The sequence below is a fragment of the Platalea leucorodia genome (assembly GCF_965183815.1).
Source record: "Platalea leucorodia genome assembly, chromosome: 3".
In the NCBI taxonomy this organism is placed as follows: Eukaryota; Metazoa; Chordata; class Aves; order Pelecaniformes; family Threskiornithidae; genus Platalea; species Platalea leucorodia.
Genome location: NC_138825.1, coordinates 50,772,268 through 50,798,138, shown reverse-complemented (window position 1 = coordinate 50,798,138; position 25,871 = coordinate 50,772,268). Strand labels below are relative to the sequence as shown.

The 25,871-nt window shown below is 37.4% G+C and overlaps 1 protein-coding gene across 1 annotated transcript in view; it reads right to left on the bottom strand.

Moving 5' to 3' along the window:
* PDE10A (phosphodiesterase 10A) overlaps positions 1-25,871 on the bottom strand; it is a gene marked incomplete at its 5' end in the record, with an annotated part of 194,711 nt that overhangs the window by 65,010 nt on the left and 103,830 nt on the right. The window contains 2 exons of the mRNA XM_082306315.1: positions 1,360-1,480; positions 13,518-13,546. Of these exons, the coding sequence (XP_082162441.1) occupies positions 1,360-1,480; positions 13,518-13,546 (150 nt within the window). The remainder of the gene's footprint in view (positions 1-1,359; positions 1,481-13,517; positions 13,547-25,871) is intronic.

Below are 25,871 nucleotides of genomic sequence, written 5' to 3'. Positions count from 1 at the left end.
TTTAAGGGCAACCCACCATCATAACTTATTGCTAAAATGAAAACTCTCAAAATCAGAAGAGGATATAGCAGTCAATGTTTTTTATGCCGCTTTACACACAATAGACTTTGATGCTCTGAGTGTAAGTAAGCCTGTCTGTCTTTCCAACAGTTAATAAACATTCAAACCAGTAAAAGTACATATCCGCTACCTGTTTTTTATGAATGAGCACAAGAATCCATTTAGTACATTTCAGGGGAGTGATTATACTTGTGTGTGATCAAATCAATTGGCTTTCTGCATTTGTTTGACAAAAGGAAAAAAATCCCACTGTGTAGTTACTTGCTTATTGTCAACTGCGTAACACCAGTGAGAGTTCAGGGCATGGTAATTTGCATTCAGATTTTAAATCCTTCAGCTGTAGTGTGTAGGAACATTGAGTTATGAGGCAAATGACCACTGTAAAGGAAATATAAAAAAAATATGTATAAAAAAATCTCGTCTGCTTTACAAAAGAAAAAAAAAAAATCATAAAAGATAAGCAGACCCCCGTCTGCTACAGCTTCTCATTTGCTGTGTATTAACAAAATCCAGTCTGATTTGCTGTGAGCTGGACATCAATATCCAAATAACCACTTAAGCAAAATCAGTAAACAGAAGTGGTCCTTTTAAAACATCATGTATATAAACCAGAACTATTACTCGCCGTTACAAAATGATGAAGTAGTGGGGACGGTAAAACCTTTCTAAAGAGTTGACTGAAAGCTATACTGAACAAAGCTACTGATACTTCTTATTGAAGTCTGAGAACGCCCACTCTGGCTAAAAAGAAGCTGAATTACACTTATATTGTTATTGGGAATTTTTTTTTTTGTTTTACTTTTTAACTTTTGATAATATATGGTATTTTCTTACCAAAAAAGGTACTTACATCAGATAGAAAAAATAGTTAAACAACTGAATGTAATATGAGATCACACAAAAGATATGCCCTCTTTCAGTAACATCTCAGTGTTGTTTCAAAAGGCATTCAAGTATGCAGTGATATTTACATCAGATTTTTTTTTTACTTTCAATATTGACATTGCAACACCCTCATAACCAACACCATCATAACCAGAATAGTCTATTCTTTGGTTCATTTAACAGGGGTCTCTAATTGTGCAATTGGATACACAGCTCTCTCCAAAGATGAAATTAACTTAAGTGCAGTCAGGGATTCACTGAGGGACAGAAGGTGAAGTAAGTTCATACTGAGACAAGATCCAAAGAAAACACCATTATCCCTTAATACCTGTCTTTATTAATTAAACCACATAAGAAATGTGCTGTGCACTGATGCTAAGTAACAGATCAGAGACATCTGATTCTCTGTCTTACCTATTTTAATGATGCTGCTCAGTTCATACAGAAGTAGTTGGTTATCTCCTCCTGTATCCAGGCGCTGTTCTATGTAGCTGTTCAATTCGTACACTACACCTTGCATATTCGTATCCTGGTACTATGGAAGCAAAGACGAGAACATTTTAGAATAACTCAGATGTATTTTGCAGGTTTCAAACATATAAACTCATTAAAAATAATACGTTGAGATTTCAATACCAAGTCAATCGTGACTGTCGTAATCCAGCTGCCTGAAGAACTGGGTCATTGCTAAGCAAGAGGCACAGCACTCCACTCTATGCTCCATTAGACATTTGTTCAAAGTGTACCCAGTACACCACTGAGCAATTTGTAATCGCTTAAAGTTGTCCAGGGTCACGTGACGATGTATCAAGAAGAAACTGAGAGATGCGACAATTAGAAGGTAAGTAACCTTCAGCTCCTTCCTTTTAAGCTCCTACTCCACCACGAAAGGAGGCAACTAGCTGCTTTTGCCAGCATCTTCCACCTCAAATTCATGAACCAAATGACAGAATTGCACCCAGCACCAGAGCTTTGAGGTAGTAGCTCAAGGAACTCAGCCTTTCAGATACAGCAGCAATTAACACCAACAGACTAAAGGACAGAAAACGCATGAGTCAAAATCATGCTAGCCACTGTGGCTTAACAGGCATTTGTTTCAACTAAAGACAGCAGACAAAGCCAGAAAGAGATGACAAATCAGTTAGGATATTAAGATGGGAGCAATAGGGTGCTGGTTACTGGTACAATGAAACTGCATGACATGGCTAAAATCTCATAGGAAAGGAGATGCAGCCGCCCTCCGGGGGCCCAGCTGCCTTTGGTTACCCAGTTCCTGAGTCCTGAAACCAAGTCCTGAAGGGCTGATAAAACTGTCAGTAAATGTGCGTGTGTAGCATGACAGCATCACAAACAATAATTTCACAGAAAGCAATACTTGGCAGTAAGTAAAGATTCATTACCCTGCCCAAAACTGGTAATGTGGTAACTGAAGAAGGTAATATGGATAATTACTTATTGAATTCAGTGATGCAGTAAACTGTGTTGCTTAAACTAAAAATGAAGCTGGTGCTATTTAGACGAATTAATGTTGCTTGAAAGACCAAGACTTGTTTTCCTGCTCATTCATACTTTAGAGCCAAATGTAATATAGACCAGACTAATGTAAACAGTACTATGAAAAATGCCACTAAAATTCAGAGTACCACAGTCTACCCACCACTCCCACATTTATGTGCACATATGTAACTCTGCTCCATAATTCTCTAGATCTTTCCTGTCTGTAAGTTTGGGGAAACCTGTACATGTGACACTTACTGATGGATTAAGCATGTAACTTACACAATATATTCTATGATATAACTTTTATTCCCACTCTTACTTTCATGCATTTCTACATACAACACACTATGTTATGAATACAGAGCATGTGGCCATATATTTAGGATACATTTGGCTTCTTCATCTCAAAAAAAACCCCAAACTCCACCAACAAAAAACCCAAGTGCTTGCTCGATAATAACAATTCCTGATTCCTTTAAATTAAGCAGATCTTAATCTTGACTTTAAAATGGCTCCTGAAAACACACAATCTTTGCCATGACCCCTTCTTAACACATGGTGGTATATTAATCTATCGCTCCAGATGGACGTATCAGAATATTTGAGACGTAGGGTGTCCAAAATGTTCTCAATGTATAACAAACTTAACACTTAATAATTCTGTCTGTAAACTGATGTGTTGATTATAAATTTTGACAGCAATGTAAGGCCACACTGCATACATGCATAAACTGCTCTAAGTCTTGAGTTTACAATACAGCATGCCATAACCATTATTAGCACCGTATGGAAGCTGGCAAGCTTCCATTGACTGTCCTCTGTTGTGTCCCACATTTACTACTGTATGATTCTTCAAACAATAGCACAGTTTCACGAAAGTGGAATTTTTATACTTACGATATAGCCGTAATAGCCATATAACAGGAAAATGGCAGAGAGTCTATGTTATTCATACATGTTAACCCATATCTGCAAAAGTATGTGTAGCCACATATCCTAAAGCAACAATAGCTAATAAAGCACACATGCACAAAGCCTTTATCATGTGGAAAAATGCCTTCTCAGAACTTGGAAATGAATACATATCTCTTTGCCTTTGATGCACAGTCAGGATTTAAACCAAATCTTCAAAGGTTAAAGCTAATACATTAAGAGAACACATCATCAAAACGAGCCCACTGGCATAACAGCCGTGGCAGAACAATAACTTTTCCCATAATCAAGCGGCAGTTCTGCGTGCATAGTAATTACATAATAAGCTACGTGCCCTTTATCCTCACCTCTGCAACATATGCTTGCGAACATTTTGTAAGCAGGGCAAATCATTGCATGCATCCATGTTACTAAGAAGATGGTAACTGTGTAATATATACAGTTGTAATACGGCAGATTTCTATTACTGACAATCTGTGGATCCACAACTGGCCAGATGAATAGAATTTGTCCAGATTCACAATTAAGTAATTCTATGACTGACTTAGATCATTCACCAGCAAAGAATTACTCCATCATGCTGTAGAATGGTTTTATTTTTATTACAGTGGAATGAAAGAGGTTTATTTATTTGGTTCTAGGCATTCTAGATTGGATAACCACAATTATGTTTAGTTGAAAAGCCACAATATTCTTTATGAAACCATGTATTTAAACACTGAATAAGTCATCAGCAAATCTTGGTATAAACACTATCCAATGTGGTTGCTAACACAGACCTCTGCATATTTGGTGTAAAACTTACTTTAGGAAAGTAATTACTCAAAAAAAATTCAACACACTCGGTGGAAAAAGAGTATTTATTTGTCATCAGGTATAGCATACGTACTGTTTCTCAATTTGTTATGGTAGTTTAGTTCATAATTTAAACATTACTGATACTCAACTCCTTTTAATTAATTAATTCTTCCCATTGCTAATTTCCTTCTATTTAAGATTCAGTGTCTACAAGTATTTTGGTATATTTACTGTAAAATTCTGAATTTAAGTGACATTACATTAAAATAATTCAAGTGGACTAAAAACTAGTTTAGCACTATCATACCACTATCATACTGGCATTGTATTTCTAGTAGCTGCATATATTATAATGCTATGAAAAAGAATTAACAATTAAGAAGGGAAATCCTGTTATAAATATTCATATTCAAATCTATAAGTATGAGAGAGAAGGATGCTTTTGCAGGATTTATATAAAAATATTTCTATGGTTATTTGTCTTTAGAATATTGTGGTGCAATAGAAGACAGCAACCCATGACAGGTGATTTAAGAATAGTGCTGTGACTTAGATCTAAACAAAGAGGCTGAGAATCACAAAACATTTTATTCCATGAAAGGAGATACTGAAATATCATAGAGTGAGACAAATTTTAAGCATTCATTCTGAACAATTAAGACACAAAAAAAAAATATTCAAGGACACAATTTAATATCTAAAGTAAATTTTACGTATGACAAACTGAAAGGAAGATCAATTTCCACGCTTTCATGCTTATAGGGTAGCTGTGCCAGGGGCATTTTATGCTCCTGCAGAAAAGAAAAAGCCCTTCTGCTGCAACAAAAAACCTTCATTAATACAGCACAGGGTCAATAAGTGCCAACATAATCCAGAAGTTGATCTGTTTTCCCTGTAACTTCTTAAAACGTTTTCTGAATAGCAATGAGAAGAGCGAGTTCCTATGTAATACTTACTCCCTTCTACAGAGCTCTTTCTCCACAGAAACAACTGCCTGGTTCTGCAAAAGAAACATCTCCTTTTACAGACCTCATAGTGTATAACATTATTGCAGTCTAGGAGGAGTTAGAATAAATGAACAGCCCAAATTTCATGTAACATGGAGAGGGATGGCTAAATGTACTTCGGGGATGCAGAACTTCACTGGATGAGGAGAGGAAAAAAACCAAACAAATAAAGTGTAGAAGCCACAAAACATGGGGGGAAGTGGCCACATCCAGAGAGATTCCTCTTGTTGTATATTTTTTCATTTGTAATTTAGGCATCTTAGGCTGGTTTCACAGGATGTCAGTGAGAACCACAAGACAGAGCTCTCTGTCAACTGGTGCAGGCGGCCTCTAGCCAACAACAGGGTCCTGAGGGCCAGAGGAGTACCGCCTTCTGGGAGGTGGCTGTAAAGTCCTGCTTTGTTACAAGCTCAGTGGGGAAGGGCAGCACAGGTGTTTTGCCCAGGAAATGGCCTGAAGCTGCGCCAGGGGAGGTTTAGGTTGGATATTAGGAAAAAATTCTTCACCAAAAGGGTAGTCAGGCACTGGCACAGGCTGCCCAGGGAAGTGGTTGAGTCTCCATCCCTGGAGGTATTTAAAAGGCGGGTAGATGTGGTGCTTGAGGACCTGGTTTAGTGGTGGACTTGGCAGTGACAGGTTAACGGTTGGACTCGATGATCTTAAGGGTCTTTTCCAACCTTCACAATTCTGTGATTCTATGAAACAGGAGAAGGTGCTGACCTGTCATATCAGTATGCCTTGCAAACATACTTTTGGGAATGCAGGGACCAATTCTTCTAGGAAACATCAAGCATTTCCTTAAAAATTTTCAAAGCTCCTTACCCACCCTTTCAAGGATTATCAGACAAATATAGAGAGGCCCTGGGAAAGCAGTACAGATCTTCATAATCAGTGCTTCAGGTCCAGCCCCAGGTGCCATCCCAGGCTTCCCCTATTTCGTTTGCTATGCGAGAGGTGCAGGGAGGTGAGGGACACTGCCTGACTGTCACCATTGTGCAGGCTGGCTGGCCAGAGTGTGCAATGAGGACATCAGCAGCGCTGAGCGAGCTAATGTTATACATGCTGTGTCCAGTGCAACCCTATACATTTGCAAGGCACTCTAGAGGTGTCAGAGGGGCCACACCATGGATAGATGTAGGCTATTCTGTCCCAGGGCACTTAAAACTGAGGCCATGAATGTAATCTGAGACATGTAAGCAGGCAAAAAAAAACCCAAAAAAACCATTGGGACAAACAGAGGCTCTTGTAAGGAGCTTCAGTTGTTGAAGGGTGCTAAATCACTAAGAACAAAGGATGTACATAGGCCAAGGAGATTGTATATAGACAAGGGAGTTTAAAATGCCTACTCTCTCTTTGGCTACATCAGGTAGTATTTCAGATAACCAGCTAATACTTCATCAAACCACCTAAATTAATCTGTCAATGGCAGCATCAAGACTTGCAGATAGTGCATCCAGGTGATTCTTTATAGAAAACAACGTCCTTAGGCAGGGACTGGATTTCACCACAAACACCTAAGTCAGGAGATCTGAAATGTGACAACAACCTGTACCCAAACTTCTTCAGTCTTCTCTTTAAAACTGACAGCTCCTCTCTTCTCTATGAAGCATACTACAGAACATAAGCAGCTGCTAAACCCAAAAAGACCAAAATCTCCTGATAAACTTGCAGCCAACACAAGTTTTCTTTCCTATAAAACTATAGTCTCGGCAACAAGAGTCATCAGGGAACGAGTTTAAAGATGAACTAAAAAAGACTTCAAATTAAAAAAAAGTGCATTTGTTTGCAGTCTTAATGGTCTGAACATTTGCTTGACATTCAATCGAGATGTCAATCTAAACTATTTCATGCTAGGTATGCTCATACTGGACCAGACGTATAAAAAGACTGGTCTTACATATGGAAGTTCTCAATGCCGTTGATACCCTCTTCATAAAAAAGAATTCCCAACAGCAACACTTTTGTAGCTCTTAAAAACAAGCATTGCAGCCACAAAAATAAATAAACAAACTAAATTGTTTTATGCTTTTTGTTGAAACAGATCAGCTTTCCCTTCCTGTCAGGTAGCATTATGAAAAAAACAAGATCCACAGTTACCACCCTGATTTAAGAGACTCACTCTATATAATTTTCCCATTGCCTCCATAATTTATCTTCTGGGAAGATCATCAATACTCAATTACTGTATCTTTTTTAAAGAAATACTGTATTTCCTTTAAGAATTTTGGGACCATTACTTTATTTGCCCACGTAATAAGCAGATTTTTAAACTGAAGTATATTCTTGCCTCTTTCTTTTTTCCTCTCCCCCTAAAGGATGCATAACTAAAGAGGAACGTGTTGGTAACCAAATCCAGCCCTTGAAGGCAAAGGCAGCCTTGTAAGAGACATCTTATTTAAAAGTACCTAGAAGATTCATTCCATGTGTCACCACACATGGAATGTAATGAGTATTCAGACAACTTATTTAAAAAAAAAAAAGGCCAGACCTGTAAGTATCACAATAGTCATCTACTTCTTTAAATACGAGAAATTATTGTATTTTAGTTATAATAATGTTATTGCATTTCTGATGACCAGTTGTATAAAGAAAAGAATGCTTGTAGAAAAAAAGCCAAAATATTTAATTAAACCAACTAATAAAATTGGGAAAAGGACACAAACTTTTATTCAGATCATTTTTATGTGTATGTAAGTTAGGTTGTGTACATGTTTGATATGTATGTTTAGGTGTACTTCTGCCTTCTGTAGGCCTGGTACTTTCACTGGCTGCAATATTTTGCATTGTTTAGCTGCACTGATGGCTAGTTCACATCTTGCATAGAAACTGGTGTTTCTCATTTTGGGGCACAGATAACCAAGAGATAACTGTGTCCTGATGACAGTGAAAACACATCTAAACTGCACATGTGAAGAACCAAAAATATGGGTCTGGACTTCATTCACACACACACACACACCCACACACACCCACCCACCCCTGAAAAAAAAAGGGCACAAGAAAAATACAGAAAAGGAATAAAGTGCTTGCTGAGCCAAAGGATGTTAAATCCTCAGACTGAAAAATAAAAGTAGAGAGAATGCGGTAAGCAAGCTTACAGTGCAGAGCTGGCTTTCAGAGAAGCAGTGAGCTTGAAGACGAAGCTCAGAAAAATCTGTCTGTTCCAAAAAATCAGAAGAGGTAACCAGGGTGGCTTGAGTAACCAGTTTTGTTTAAACTTGGACACTGGAAAACAAGAAGCTATAAAGAGCAGGCTTAGCTGAGATTATTAATTTTAATGCTTGTACATAGCCTCAGAGAAAACTGCTTCTACACGCATTTGCCTGACGTCTGTTCTTCTTGTTTTGACTGGAAAGGACACAGGTTAGAACTTGCTCGGTAAATAAAGTTTAGCATTGTGGCACCGTACACCGGTATTAATGAATTGTTTGTTCGCACATCAAACACTGTTCACGACAAAAGCAAAAAAAGGAAAATATGAGATGACATTTGGCAGGATGGGCCCTATTATGTCAAAAGATGCAAACCAGCTCTCACTCTGCACAGAAACGGTTCACTAATTCTGAAGGCATGCATTTCCCAGCCTGTTTACGTAGCTGATTTCCAAGCCTTGGAGAGATGGTGAACACCTTCCCTAGGAAAAGCTTCTTGTCAAATAGCCCCCATTCACTTGCATCCAATTCTAATCTTTCCATCGGCTCCTTTTCTGATATCAAATGGTAACCCTTAAATAAATTGCTTCACTAGTAACAAGAAAAATACATAATAAAAAAGCAAAGGCTTGGCTTACAAGAAAAGATTATTATTATTATTATTGTATAGAAGTAACCATATAAGCTGTTATCAACTGTAAGGCTTATAAAACTGCATGCATATCTCAATTATATCACCTCTCCAGATTATATAATAAAACAGCATAATGAGCTTCATTTTAACTTGACAAGGCTGAATACTTCTCCTCTTTTTAAAAAGCTTTTTATAAAATCACATTCCCTCCTAATACTTGACTTGCAAGCACTCTAAAGACATCATGTACAAAATCAAAAATAAACTTCCTCATTTTCCTACCACTGTTGCCTATCACTACCATGGTATCCACAAGATTTTCTTTATAAAGAAATCAGCTTATACAAGCATTTTCTTCTCATGACAATGGGAGCAATGCCATTTGCATCACTTCTAAAGGCTGAATATATATATTTCTTCTAGTTCCCCTAACTTCATTAATTTGTCGCAATCTTCAGTTCTGGGACTGTGTGAAAATATTTAAATCCCATCTTTAATAAGGAAATACTACAAAGAATGAGCTTGCTTTGCCAATGTGTCATAAAAAGCCCAAACTTTTATTATCAGTTGCACGGTGAAGATACATGCAATTACTGCAACTATTTACTGAAAACACTCTTGCTAATTCTGTAACTGTCGGTGACATACTGTGCTGGGTCCTAGCTGGTGCCAAGGCAGCTGCCAAAAGCTCCAAGTCCAAAAAGGGGAAAGGAGAGGATTAAAGTATTATTCCTGTTTCCAAGAATAAAGTACTGTAAATGTGCTAGTCACTTGCTAGGTAATAATTTTCTGGTGTTTATATGGTAAACCTCTGCAAAGTGAATTGCTGTTGGCATCGCCAGAGTTTACAAAGCAAAGGTCCTTGCCAAAATGCGGCTTCACTGGAAGTATTGTTCAAGTAAACACGGAATGGAAAGTCATTAAGCAAAATGAACAACAGCTAATTTCACTGCGATCATATCAGGAACTTTAAGTATTTTTGTGTAAACTTCAGAATCTGAGGTACAAAAGAGCACACAGTGATCATGGGAAACTTAGCAGCACGTAGAACAGAATCCTGGCTATAGTTCATGTAGGAATGGGGTTATTTTTGCCAACTGAAAAGAATAACATGTCTCCAATGCACACTGTTTTCACTAATACTGTCAAAGAAATATATCTTTAGTCTAGATATACATGAATACATATGCACTTAGTGCTCAAATTCACACTCCGCTATTTTCATTTCTTTTGCGGATAAAACAACAAAACCAAAGTATAAAATTTAGCTTAAGTTTTCTTCATCAAAATAGTTCAACAGTTGGTTTTCTTTCTGAAATCCCTCTGCCCAGAAAACCACTTCTGTAGCTGGGATGGATGCGATCAGCCAACACACATCTGCACAATAAGTAAGCAAAAGAAACTCAGCATTTCCAAGGATGTTACCAATACTACATCATGTCAAAAGGGGATTCTGTCCCTAGTTACATATATTTCATAAACACTGGAATCTAGCATGCAGAAAAAAGTTCACAGGTTCACTGTTTGGTCACAGATGCTCATGAGATATTTTGTAACCAGAGTTGTTCTCATGCCAAAAGCAGTCTATAGGAATTGGGAAATCTTTTTTTTTTTTTTTTTTTTTTTCCTCCTCCCACCCATCAGCTACTATGTCAGGCCAATGTAAGGTATCTTTACATATAACTTCTGAACACCAAAATATTGATGCAATTGCCATTAGTAGACCAGATTTAAAGACAATAAATTTTGAAAAGCTTCTTTTCTATTCTACAAATCTCAAAATTTAAAATATGTGGAAGGTTTCTCCTGCTCTCTCCTTGTTTCAAAAACATCCAATGTAATGCTGGTAGCCAAGACTGTTACTTTATTTTCATTTTTCTACTAAGCTGCTAAAAGGCAAAAGATTAAAAATGCAGTTCCTATATAACAACATTTTTCAGAACTTCCTCAATTTTCAAAGTGTGAAACTGCAATACAAATCCTTGAAAATACCTTCCAATAATTCAAGAAGTAAAAGATTTTTTTCAGATTCTGGAGACCATTCATCCCACTGCATTTTGTTGATAAAAAGAAAAAAAGGCAAAGGAATGACAAGTTCACTATTTAGAGCCCCTAGAACAATCCTATAATCTTGTATGTTTATAAAGAAAAAAAGGTGAGGCTTTTTGGGGGGAGAAAGGGCTTAAATAAATTTAACAAAAAATATCCTCCCCCAATTTAATTCTGTTGTCCTATGTAAGCACAACAGAAAAGGAGACTATTGAAGCAACTGATGTCACAGCGTATGACTATGAATGTTTTCATGTTTTCACTCTGCCCAGTGCTGAAAGATGGGGGGGGGGGGGGGGGGGGGAAATCCAGCCATGAAAACCACATTTTTTCAGCATATTTCTACCTTCGTTCCTAACTAATATAATATTTTAAACCAGTTGGTGATTTAATTCTGCAATAAATTTCCTTTCACTAACCTTTATTTCTGCTTCCCTATGATATCAGCTGCTTCTTGCAGACATTTTCCGGAATTAAAAATATAACACTTAATGACTTTAAAACTCATAATTCTTCAGTCAGCATGAACATGTCTTTTTGTCTGAAAAATATTACTCACGTACAGAACTTTCCTAATTTAAATTCTAATTTATGTTCAGATTTTAATTAAACTGGCATCTGTTTGAGATGCTGCTGAAGAAAGAGGATGTATTACAATGGTCTACATTATTATATATGGCATTATTCAAGAATACTATAAACTAACAAACATGTTTGTTTGTAGTATGGTGCATTACTGAGTGCCCTCAAGTACTGTACTTTAAAAAAAAAAAATAGTAGTGTAACACGGTATACACACCAAGTGCACAGTGACTGATAGCTAAAAAAGCAACAAGGGAGAAAGCGTTTACTTAACAACATCTGAAGTATCTTCTGCAGCCCACTGACTCCAGGACTTGAAATGATAGCCCATCCATCTTCAGGAAAACTCTGAGTCACTATATATGACTTCGGGGGCTGAGATGACTGGGGCCAGCATGTCTGAGAGACAGAGGAGGTGACTGGCAGGGCAGACTTGGGAGATTCAGGGTTCCAGAGCTTGCTTTTTTTTTTGCCTTAAATAGCTCAAATGTGGTAACCTAGATATGATTTTTTTCTCCATTTTACAGAGTTTTAGGTAAAATGTGAATCTATTTACCAAATTAACGACAGTTGAAAGGAACTGTCTTCCACAATAATAACAACTGCTTCTGAGATTTTTAGGCAGATCCTTAATTATTTTGAAATCAAAACAATATATAGAGATATACTAATAACAATAATATTTGGTTGCACTGATAGGTATTTACTGAACTACCATAACTGTTGAATACTAAGAGGTGACCAAAAAACGTGCTATAAGTTAATGAATTAGTAAAACATATTAATTTTCACCTAAATTATCAACACTCTTATACATCATCCATAGCACATCACGTATATGGAGATCTTCTTCTTGAATAAACTCATTTTAGACATCATTTAATCTCTTTTTCATAGACTTGTAGGACGTGAAGTTCAGTTTCCCCTTATGCCAGCCCTCTGCTCTCAGGGTTACCAAACTGAGGTTTCCACTACCAGCCTGTTTCCACACCTTCCATACCCTAGTATTTTCCAAAGGACTTCTACTGAGAGCAAGACCACCCAGCTGGCTTTTGCAGTCTTTCAATCAGCCTTATTTTTAATACATGCCTGACAGTGTTGTGTTTCTCCCGGGAACGTGAAACAGTTTATGCGAGACGTTCAAGAAGAGGAGCAAAACAGGACTATGATTCCACCTCAGAAAGCTGTAAGTCGTTCCCTCATCTTACATGAAATAACATTTGGGTGCTTCAGGCTCACTGGACACATCTGAGGGCAATGGATTGTCCTGTACTGATCTTTTGTTATTCTCAGCAAAGGCACTGGTTTCTAACAGATCCCCCTAAGTAGTCCTCAGCCATGGACTGATACTCTGTAGTGTCAATCAGATGTAAGACTAGAGTTGGGAGTTTATTACTGAATATGTTTTTTAAGATTTTACATTACATTTCATACAGTACACTGCAAAATATTTCAAATTAAAGAATTTAGCTCATCTGTACAACAGCACATCTCAAAGGGAGTTATTAGATAGGGCATATTCCTTCCCTTGTTTCCTCTTATGCTTGCCATCCCTTGAGGCAGTAACACTGATTAAATAGTCTGCTGTTATGCCTAAGATCAAAGTCCCATGATTTTCCTGGTTTCCGTGAAGTACCTTTTTAAAACTGGATCACAAAAATAGCACTGTGAGAACTCTAAATTTGTTAATGCAAAATACCCTTTAATTTATTTACAGCCAATCAAGTGTTCTTAATATTTATTTCCCTTAACTGTTCTCTAGTCAGTCAGTACACCATTTTTTTTCTCTCTGGAGATCCACTATGTCCAGGGAATAGAGTCAAATCTTGATCAGAGACTGCACAAAAATCATCTCAAGTGAACAGTGGGCCTCAGAGACTACACTTCTTTTTAGAGGGGATAGAGAGTAGCACTTACCCTGCTGACTTCTTTAGGAGTCGATTCATCTAAAAGGAAACAAAACAAATAATTAGGCACTCAGGGAAGTTTCTAGACTGAATGAAGAACAAGATACCGCACTTCAAATAATTTTTGCACCTTTCTACAAAACTTTTCTAACATGGTTCAATAAAGTAGTCGAAACATCCTGAGACTGGTGTGCATTTACAATCTTTTAAACTTTTAATCTAAAAATGAATTAAAATTAGGATAAATTATTCAAGAATTCTGTCCTTACTTAACAAGAACACAAAATTTCCTACATTTCATAAGTCAATTCACAGGCCAGCCAAACCAGCAAGTCCTATATCATTCTCCTACACATATATTCCAATTCAGTAAGGCAATTGTTAGTATTGCACAGTCTGAGAAGTAAGGCCCTTTGCTACCAAATATATGCCACCAACATCCTATATATATATACAAGCAAGTTAGTGAGTAGACTTAGACTTTCTGTTCTGAAGATCAAAGATGCTATTCCCGTTGGCTTCTTTGGATGTGGAAAAAAAAGCCTTGTGACCATAAGCACAGAAGAATATCACTGATGTCATCTGGCATAACACGTTAAAAGTGCATAGATTACAAGGTTTTATATTTTTGTACATATACACACACACAAACACTGTAATGTTTTGTCCTTTCAAATGCAAGCAGACTCTTGTGCATTTGCTCTAATTCAAATATGTAAAAATAAACACAGGTACAATACCAGATCACTAGCTAAAACATTGAGTAGTATTTCTGAAAATCAAGGGAAAACAGTTACAGAGCAAGGAAGAGTTTCCAACTTCCAGTTCAACCACACCAAAAGCAGCTTAAATGCACCCTTACCAACCTCCAGTTGGTTAGCTGTTTCTGAAAACATGAAGGGAACTATTTGTAACATTTTATTTGATACTAGGAATCAAATTACTATGCTTTGGAAATTAATTTTAAGTCACCAAATAGATTTAATCTCACAGAGAAAGATCATATGTTTATATTCGTGGCCCTTAATTTACATGTATTTGATACACCTCTATTGAGTGGATATTCAGATATCTCTGTCAGATACAGACATAGTATCACCTAGGCTGCTTAATAGCAGATACGCTACATTTTCTTCCAAATCATCCCCAGATGAAGGAAGGATCTCAAGGTGCCCCTTGAGAAGGCCACGTTTACAAGTATTTCAATGTTATCACCAGCAAAGGCTCTTCATATCTTGCCATTTAAGATGAACTTTTAAACAATAAAGCTAGAAAAAAAAAAAAAAACATTTTGTAGATAACAGATTCAAGACCCAATTTCCAATGAAAGACCTCTCTATAATCATACAGATTTCTCCTCAAAATTGAGTGATACCAAGTAAAATAATATATTTCACAACTATGAGTGAATACTAGTCTTCTCTTACCCCCAATCAAATGATATACCAGTAATTTACACATTCAGAACATGTGCATAAATTTAATTGAACTATTTAAGGTAGTTCTGTTATTTGCAATGCAATATATAACACATACTCAGCAATGTTCAGTGATGTTATCTTTCTTGACCAGACGAATCTACATACCAGTTACAAGAACAGCCAAAGCCAGGCTCAAAATCTATCTCCCCTACTACTGGACTTCTGACAGTGAGCAACAGAAGATATGAACAACAGAAAACCAAGTAATGACATAATGATGCTTTCCCTGGAGTATACTCTCAGTTTTCAGTAACCAATGGATCAAACATTGCTTGAATCAGTGGTGATACATTTCTGCTTGAAAGACTAGGATAGGGTTTTCTTCCCCACACTTTCAGGGAGAAGGGTGAGTTTTAGATTTTGTTTGTTTGTTTTTTAAACATGAGCCACCGTCCTTCAGCATTCACAACATTCTCTGAGTTCCACGGTTTAAACACATATTATGAGAAAAACTATCTCTATTTTATTTTTAATCTGGAAACCATTAATTTCATCTCATGCCCTCTATTCACCTTATCTATGGAGCCTGTGGTTCTACAAATCCCTCAAACAAGCCCTTCACACCCCATCAAAACCTTTCCTGGCTTGAGAGGTCTGGTGTGGTTTGCTGTTGGGGCCAAGGAAGCCACTTGGCACTGCTGGTCACTCTCACTGCTCCTACCTCCTCTATCCCACTGTATCCTTCCAGGATGAGAAGTCCAGAACTGCAGGCAATACTGCAGCTCAGGAAAACACAACGGGGACTTACAGAATGACACAGGGATGATTTAGGGGTCTTCTGTCTATTTGAAAGGAATACTTCCTAACATTTTACCTGTTTCTTGATGGTTACTAAACATTGGGCTAACATTTTCAAAGATTTATATTTTGTAATACCAATATCTCTCTCCAGACCTCTAACAACTAATTAAGAGTCCACTACTGTATATGTAAAATTAGAAACATCTTCCCCCATATAAAGCAGTCAGCATTTACCAGTATTAACTTTGTCAGCTGTTTTATCTCTCAGTTACTCAGTACTTTTAGCACCCTGAATAACTTCATACCCTAAAAAAAAAATCCCATTTTTCAAATTAACTTCAACCCTGCATCCTCTTACCCAAATCATGTATGTATATGCTGAAAAGCATGGGTAAATCATACTGGTGATCTCTCTCTACTGGAACAAAATTAATTTATTGTAATATACCTAGTATAAATGACTACCATCACAATCCTATGGCTTTCACACCATTGTGAGACATAACTCCCACTGCTGTTTCCAATGATAGACAGAGAATAAATTAAATTCACCAAATCTAAAGCTTACTACACAGTGTGAAAGTCTACATAATCTCTATTTCAGCCACCATAAAAAACATAATTCAGTGCTCCAATATGAGAAAGAGCAATTAATGACTTCCTATTCTTTGACATCCTTCACAATGCAATTTCATAGTCTGAGCAAGATGTTACAAATGCCATCAACCCAACATTAAACTTCTCACACATATATAATACCGTGCTTTCATTTGTATAACCTGAGATACACAGGTGTCGCTCCTGCCCTGCAATTCATTGTTAATTTCTTTATTTATAATAAAGAAGAATTCCTTTATTTATAATATTTATGTTTATTTATCATAAAGGAATCATTCTTTTATTAAGAAGTTGTATGAATGTAACATATGAAGCCTCCGTCCAGGTCTGTGTCCATTTTACTGGGTACAAGACATGAAAATAGACAGATGGTCATTACATTGAAAAAAACTTTGATTTCTTTCTGTGAGGAAATTAAAAGAAATATGCTAATATACCAGGAAGGAAAAAATAACACCTATGGTATTCAATAAAGAGAAGTTTTATGGAACAATTATTAGAGACAATACTTTTTCAGAATAAAAAAGAGATAATCAATATGCCATTTTTTCAGAAGAAAGATAAACAAAGTGTTTGGGAAGTTTGGTATTAGAACTCCACATATAAGATTTGCAATTCAGTGATTATGAACTGGTGGGAAAAATGGAAGATATTTTTAGGGGAAGGAGGATGAGGGGGAGAATGGAAAAAATAGCATCAAATACTCTGTTAATGCATCTAGACACAAGTTAAATTACTACGCAATGAGCTAGAAAATAATTTTCCATATTAAAAGAAACCAAAGGCCTAACAAGACACCATTTTTTTTCCCCCCAAGAGTAAAGGAAGAAATGTGATCCTGTGAACCTGGAGTGAATCAAATTGCTTTTCTGGAGATGCAGTCTTTAAGGTCCGGGTACATGCTGAGTGATAGGATGCACGTACACCTCAGAGCTGGCACCACTTTGCTATGGTTTTATCCATAGCACAGAGTACAATACTTCCCTTACGACTTAGTTTCTGTGAGCTAAATACAGGGAAAATCATTGGAACAGCTGCTTTTCCCACAAATTATTTTAATAGCGAAAATACAGGATTAGTTAATATATGAAAGTAACAGGAGGCTGATGAAAAATACTCTCAAATTGTGTATTTCTGTTTGTTTAAAAGCCATGAATTCTGTTTGTTTAAAAGGCACAAACACACCAATCTCTTGTTTGTAAATCAAGTTCCATCTCTGCAAAATATGAAGCTTTTAAAGAGAGAGATTAACCATTAAAATAAATTCAGAGACATTAAGTACATCAATAAATAGTAGTTTGCTGTAGAGTTAAATCTCACAGAAAAATTCTGGGCTTGAATATAAAGGTCCCCAATTATTACGGCATATTGTGTGGGAAAACAGCCAGATAGGGGAAAGTGTCTTATTAGTGTCTGCACTGAGGGAAATAAACACCCTGGGAGAAAGCAACTGTTTGTGAAAGAGATCATACAAATGCTCCAGCCACTAGAAACTTTTCAGTCGGAGTTCACTTTTTCTTTAGACATCAAATACAATCTACGATGATACATGAATAAGTCTCACCCTCTCCATCCCATTTGTTGGTAGTATTGCTGTTCACAGAATTTAAGAGGATTATGGTAATTTTTTGTGATCTCTGACATAATTATTAACGCAGAGTAGTACAAGAAACGTGTATGATTTAGTTCCGGCACTCTGAATTTGCGAACATTGCTCTTAACAGATTCAAAAACAAAGCGATGAACTCTTGAAAAGAAATCACTATACACGCATACATTAACTTGACTGTACTGCTCAGTCGAGGCTGTTGCAAGCTGTATTTTTACCACCGTGATTCTCAGCGAGGCCTGATGCACAGTGAAGTAGGCAGTCAGCAGCAGTGCAATGGGAGCAGCTCAGAAGAGCGCACGACCCAAGCAAGAGGTAATTTTGTCCTCCAGAAGCACTAGGTACGCATCAGTAATCTAGCAGAATGCCCTGCTTTAGCTGATGCTATAACATCCCTTATGTTAATGTCTTGTTAATTTGAGCATAAACACGCACTGATAGCACAGCTGGAAAAACAGAAAACTGTGGTGAACAGAACTAAATTTCAAGGCCTTCCCCACCTCCGTAAACCAAGATTGCAGACCAAAACCCTTGCACCAGCAATAAAGTTCTTCTACCCCAAAGTGAGCTGGTTCAGCCCACTAAATGTGCAGAAAATGGTTCACTTTCTAAGCTTTCAAAACCAGGTAACTATCAGAGACCACAAGAATAAAGTTACACTTGGTTTTATCTTGACCACTTTGCAAACATTACTATTTAAAAAGCTCTTTTCAGAGGTTAGCAACATCAGGAGGAGGCATGGAAGAATGAGAAGAGTTCTGTGATAAGACTTGGGTTTTAAGAACAAAATTACAATTTAACAGACTTTAATACCTCAGCTTTACTACCTGTACAATCCTAATTAACAACTGCACAGCACACTACAGATATGCATAATAATTGGTACGGTAATTAAAGACAACATCCATCTGGGAAAGCTTCCATACTAAACCAAGACAAGCAAGACAGGAAGAAGCAGAAAACAAGAAAGGGAACAGACAGGAAAAAAGAAAAAAAAAACCTCCACAGAAGGTTTGGTATTTGGCACAATACACATGAGGTCAGGTTTAGTTTGGTTTGGGGTTCTCTTTTTTTGGGGCTGTGCAAAGCAGTGTTAAATTGTCTAATAGTTCATTTAATAGGAAAAATTCAGATTTTATTCTGCACATTAGAAAAAATCATTTCATCCTTGTATTTTTACGCATGCATATTTTTTTTTTTAAATCCAAAGGTGAATGATCTTCCAGCAATCGCAAGATGCTAAGCCAGAGTAGTTACAAAGGCAGCTTTCATGCAAAGCAAGCTTTCAACATCTCAGATATGATATTCTGATGCATTTATCAAGGAAGCAATAACTCCAATGCCTAGTTAGTTTTATCACAGGAACTCTTTCAGAAAAACAATACTGCACTTTCTCCCTGGTCTTATGCTGTTCTTGTAGTTAAATACTACTGCTGGTCCGCCATTGTTGATGACAGCAAACAAATGCTTACGATTAATTCTGTTTATGAGATCCTAGATATCTGTACAGTCACATTTTCCCAAGGAATGTTTTCCCACACAGCAGATGTCAGATTGACCTAATAATTTTTCTTTTCAAAATTTGCTTTAGGCTCTCTTTCCTTCAGCTAATAAGACACAAGTTGTTTGGAATGCAATTAGACCAGAATAAATATCTTTGCTGCTTTTTTTTTTTTTCCCTTGAGAAGTGTCATACACCCACACGTCAATAGAAATTCCACATCAATAAATGTAGATTGGTTAAAGACTGATCTCGCCACCATGAAATAAAGTTTACCAGGTTTAATTTATTTTTGTGGTAGAATGGCATCAATCAGATGAGTTGGTCAGTCTATTTTAATTGCAATTTGCATCCTTGTTTGAGACACTCTGCATCCTTATTTTAGACACCTTGCAACTGGCTGCTTATGCCTCCACTGAGTTTGTAAGATCTTTCAAAGATGCCTTAGCTGAGGGTGAATTTCCTAAAGTGGCAACTATCACACATACATAACAGAAATGCTAAAGCCATCATTCAAAAATGTTCTTGCTTCTTAATACACCATCTCACTGAAAGCACCTGAACAGCTCTCCTGACTTTCAATTGTCTGGATTTATTTCACAATTCAGAAGCCCTTGTAATGTTACTTCATAGAAAACTAACTTAGACAGTTTGTTTAGACATAGACTTCGGCATTGAAAGGGAATATTCATTAGTATTGATCCCTGGTGGCACACTAGGTTTCTTTCCTTGAAGCAGGACAAAACATGAATCAGTAAGATCCACATTTTTTAAAGTTCCTGAAAAAGGATGCTCAATTCTCCCTCTTCTTAAACAAGAAAATAACATGGATCAGGAAACAAATATGTCCTGAACAAAGATTTCATTGCTGATGGAAAGCAGAGAAACATATTGTCTGTCAGGTGTCATAAAATTTTTATACACTCCTTTGCCTATAAGCAAACAGGGCACTATACAAAATAGGAGCCAGGAGACAGTGCATTTTACTTCATTAGAGACACCTAAAGGTTTGGAAGCTCATTGGTTTCTATGGTTTTAGCCCTCACAAAACTGATGAAACATTTGGAGCAATTTTGCAGGACAACCTATTCTGGCCAGAAAATTTCCAAAAGGGACCCTCTGAAAGTATCACCAGCCCTTGTGAGAACAGAAAGGCATACAGAAGATCCAGATTTTGGTCTTGTTTCTGAAATTGCTTAGCCGTACAAAGCATTCAGATTGTAGCTCCGCACTTTCTGTATCCAAGGACAAAAAATTCTCAACTGTATACTTGAAGTGACAATTTAGGATAACCTAAGCAGGCTATTTCCACAAAATCATGATCAAGAAAATTGCTTTATAATTAACATTTGCCCCTGTACTAAGCACTGGCGAGGCCGCACCTCGAGTGTTCAGTTTTGGGCCCCTCACTACAAGAAGGACATCGAGGTGCTGGAGCGTGTCCAGAGGAGGGCAACAAAGTTGGTGAACGGCCTAGAGCACAAGTCTTATGAGGAGCGGCTGAGGGAGCTGGGGTTGTTTAGCGTGGAAAAAAGGAGGCTGAGGGAGACCTTATCACTCTCTACAACTACCTGAAAGGAGGCTGTAGCGAGGTGGGGGTCGGCCTCTTCTCCCAAGTAACAAGGGATAGGACAAGAGGAAACGGCCTCAAGCTGCGCCAGGGGAGGTTTAGGTTGGATATTAGAAAAAATTTCTTCACCGAAAGGGTAGTCAGGCACTGGAACAGGTCTCCCAGGGAAGTGGTTGAGTCTCCATCCCTGGAGGTATTTAAAAGGCGGGTAGATGTGGTGCTTGAGGACATGGTTTAGTGGTGGACTTGGCAGCGCTAGGTTAACAGTTGGACTTGATGATCTTAAAGGTCTTTTCCAATCTAAACGATTCTATGATTCTATGCACATAGACTTACCTTCTCACTTCTGTTTAAGTAGCAGAGTGATGGATGCGCCTCTGAACTTGTGAGATGATGTCTTCCCCACATCAGCTAAAAGTTTCATAAAATTCTGTAAAAGTCTATCAAGTTGAATACACCTCAGCAAAAATCATGTTGGAACCTGGTCTCTGACCACCAGGAAGAAACTTAATAGTTTCCAGCAGTGAATGTACTTCACCAAGAAAGTCTAAAATTCTGTTTAATGATAATTAGCCTATGACTTCATATCCTATTCAACATAACTGCTAAACGAAGAGAGTGTTAAATTGATTAGTTCATCTCTCTTATCAGTCAACAAGGTGCAATCATCATTGTTTACTACCAGAATACAGACACTAGACAATGGCCTGAAAGGCATATATAACAAATTATAATTTTTTTTTCATACTTACCAGTTTACAGCTACACCTTTTTGCCTATATCTACCAGTTTTCTTGCCTGACACTCAATTCTGTTTGGCATTCACTGCACTAGCCGTTGTAGGCAGCTTTCTTTAAGATTGATTACAGGTCTTGCAAGCATGTTTGGTGAAGGAAGTCTCTCATCCAGTAGTAATACAATTTCAGTATTGCTCTTGTTAAATCAAACTTGATTTTCTCCTATTTTTTGGTCCCAGAATCCTGCTGGTTGCCAAGTATAAGGTATCCTTAAAGTTTACTGCAATTGATGTATTTCAGAAACAGCATTAACACTACTAAGCTGCGCTCTCACTACTGAATAGAGCTGTTCCTTCACTTTTGAATGTTTCAAATATACTGCACAAAGGCTGAAGTTTTATTGTGTTCAGCAGGTGTTTTCAATGAGAAGGAAAAAATTACATTGCTGTTGGCTCAAATACTACTCAGACATATACCTTAAGCAATTCCACTGAAATCAATAGGACTGCTACAGCATGCACTGGAAACCAGAAATATTTTCATGAATTAAATGTCATGGCATTCCTGTTATGTATAGTGATCCAGGGCTGAAGGAGATCATTAAAAGAGAATGTTACTCGAAGCAGGTCCTTCAAAGCTCCAACAACCTGAGAAAGCCACAGTGGATCTTGTCCATTGCAAGACATTTAGATATTTTAAAAACATATATTATTATGCATACTATTTAGACCCTGCTGGGCCTCTTGGGTTTGTCTTGTTCATTCCTAGTCCATGAATACCTATTCCTGACTGATAAGCTGTGTGGAGGATTTTAAAGAAAGGCACTTCCTCCTCCTTCCCCAACATCTCTATACAGCCCATCCTCCACTCTCAGCCTGCGAGGCAAGGGATGGGATCACAGAGTGCACGCAGCTCAGTGACACGAAGTTCCCATCCCTGGCACGGAGCAAGGCTTCAAAGGTTTGTTGGCTTAGAGAGGCCAAGAAATTTCAGCAGGTTCTCAGCTTCTGGAGCAGGAAATACTGCATATGGCTCAGTGACAGCAAGAGAATATAATAATCTTACACTTGCTGGGAAAAATGTAATCTTATACTTACCTTGGGGAAAATGAGCACCAGCTACCAACGTTTTTACCACACTTTTTCCCTTTAATTCTTTCTATCTCGTTCTCATCCCTACCTTTTTTTTTACTGTATTCTCACCTCTTTCTGTTTAGAAACATATGGGACTTTTTTAGGGAAAAACATGTCCATGTAACAAAATTGTAAGCTATTACACTCTTACAAAGTTGTTTAAAATTTTCAGATTCCAGTGTTTATCTGCTATTGAGAATCTAAAGTAGAACAAGAAGCTTTGCAGCCTGCCTGATTTTCTTGTTTCTGTGTCTCTGACTACATTGAAAACAAATGTCGTGTTACTGAACTTTGCAGTAAAATCCTCAACATCTGCAGAAAAATCAAGACTGAGCAGTTTTCTTCTCTTTAGAACAGCTGACAAAAGAAACAAAAGAAAATTCCCCAGAGTAAAAGTTTGCTAACGTCAACAAGGGTATGGGATCATTAAAGCTTGAGATGATAGGTTACCACATGGGAGGGTGTAGTGATCCACTATGAAACATATTTACATCAGGGGAATCATTTCAATCCCTCTGAAGAAACCCTACTGTAACTACAACATACGTACATTTGTATTAGAGATGTATTTTATTTACTTTACCCTGGAGATTGAAACCTGAGAAACTGAGAAAATGTTCAAATTAATCTGGATAATACTGAAGAAGAAAAAGTGACAGAATAAAATTTACAAATTAAGCCTTTTTGCTTTTAGGATATTTCAGCTGATTTGTTTGTAATCATAATCAAGCTCTCAGTGACTGTGTGTTGAGTGTTACAAAATAACGATGTGCAGATAATTCAGGACCTTGAAGTCTTTGAAAATTGACATGTTACACTAATAGGATAAACAGACTGAAACCAAGAGAAGACTGAACTATTTACTACTTATCAGTACCGCCACCATGAGTGAAACATTTTGCTTGCAAGGAGGAGACTGTTAGAAAAAAAATAATTATAACTTCATTGAGTGTAAATGAACAGAATATGTAACTACAAAATTATAGATAGCTCTCTATAAAAGATAATGAGAGTACCATGTGAATTTCTAGACAGTTTTACTATAAAAAGATTTATAATGGCAGATAATTATAATCCACAGGAATTATATAAGAAAAAATAAAAAATAGTAACAAAATTTATGGTTTTGGCTGTTGTACAACAACAACAACAACAACAACAAAAAAAAAAAAAAAAAAAAAAAAAACCACACAAAACCCCAAAACAAGGTGTGTTGCGGAGTTCAGTATTCTTATACTGGCATTTCGACAAATGCAAAATTTTAACTCTCCCTAGTAGCAGGTACAGCATTAAAGATACTAGGCCAGACTTAGAAAAGTTTTCAGGCAGTGATACACTCACTAGGATTTCCAAAAATCTCTAAATAAGCCAGGCACACAATTCCTTGAAGTTAAAGGAATTTAAATACCCCACCTATGAGTAGGCATGATGATTTACCACAGCTCAAGTGAGAATGATAATTCACTAAGTTGTGGGGACTCAGCCACTTGTGACCCTATAGCATCATCCTAAGGCTCTGCTCTATCTAATGAATGTCCAGTTTAATGTGTGAAATAATTGATGAAGGTTATAATATTGGACAGTGAGCTTACTAAAAAGCAACATAAAAAATGTGACACACACCAGTTGTTCCTGGCTGAAAACAAGAATGTTGCAGATGAAACTCTATTTATATACCTCTGATTGGTCTCGTGTAAACCTCAAGGACACACTGTGACAGCCAACATCAGACACTGCAGCACAGGAACACATTGCAAAGTCATGGCACCTAACAGTCCACATACATCACGAGTTATGGTCATTAAATACCTTGGCACATCAACATCCAGATTACTCAGTCCTTTTATCCACAGTGGTTCTCTAAGAGATTGCACAAAAATCGACAGGCAGAACCCAGTCCTCAGTGGACTGATGATTTTCTCATTTCTGAATATACCTACCAGCACATCCTCACGCTCCACTACGTCAACAAATCTACTGCATACCAATTTTAAGTACAGAAACTTTGACACTGGCTTCAAACAGAGGACTGGCCATACTATCAGGCACAGGTGGTTGCCCCATCATAAGGATCTAGCTGACTGAAATATTCAACCACAGGGAAGGGAGGTAAATCACAGTACCTCTGCAGTTAGGAACATGAGAAAGACTTGGTGACAGTAAGCATCCCATCTTTAGAGGTTGCAAGGCAAACATGCCTCAGACAGAGAACAGACCACACTGGCAGTTTCGGAAGGAATTCTCTACTCACAGCCCACCTGACAGATCAAGAAACAAGGAAAAAAAATTGTAGAAACATCCAAAAGAAAACTGCAAATACAGATGTACAAGCTTAGAGTGAATGAAGAACTGGATGTGTTCATGCAAGACAAAATTACTTTCATGTGCTTTGTTATTTAACTGACAAAATCCAATGCAGATGGTAAATTAATTGAAATACTAATAAGACCTCAGGAAATATATAAAGAAATCAGCTGGGAAGCTAATAAACTATATCTAACACAGCAGTAAGAGAGAGTGGAAGTACCACTTCTGTCAGTGGAATAAAGGGAACCAGAGCCAACCGTACCTCTTCAGCACGGCTGAAGTTGCCACCTGCTGGGATAAGGAGCTGTGTCTATCTCCCAAATTGTCAATCTAAGAGAACTACTAATGATCACACACTGAGAGCAGGCAACCAAGCAAGAAATCTATTCCTGCAAGTATGAAAAGGGTAATTCATAATCTAAGTCCCTTCTCCCCATGCCTTCAAAATAGTTTTGAAACAGTCATGACTGAGGAATCTCTTATTTTGTCAGTTACAGCATCATTCTTCCCAACTTCCTTCACCAGGCCTGCCGCATAGTCCTGTCAACACCAACACGAGTTTCTTACACAAGCAAGCACCACACAACTACCTGGAAGAGGAATTTGGAAAAACAACCTCGTGGCGCAACTGCTCCTTAGACGCTTTCTTTATATTATGCATCTGCCC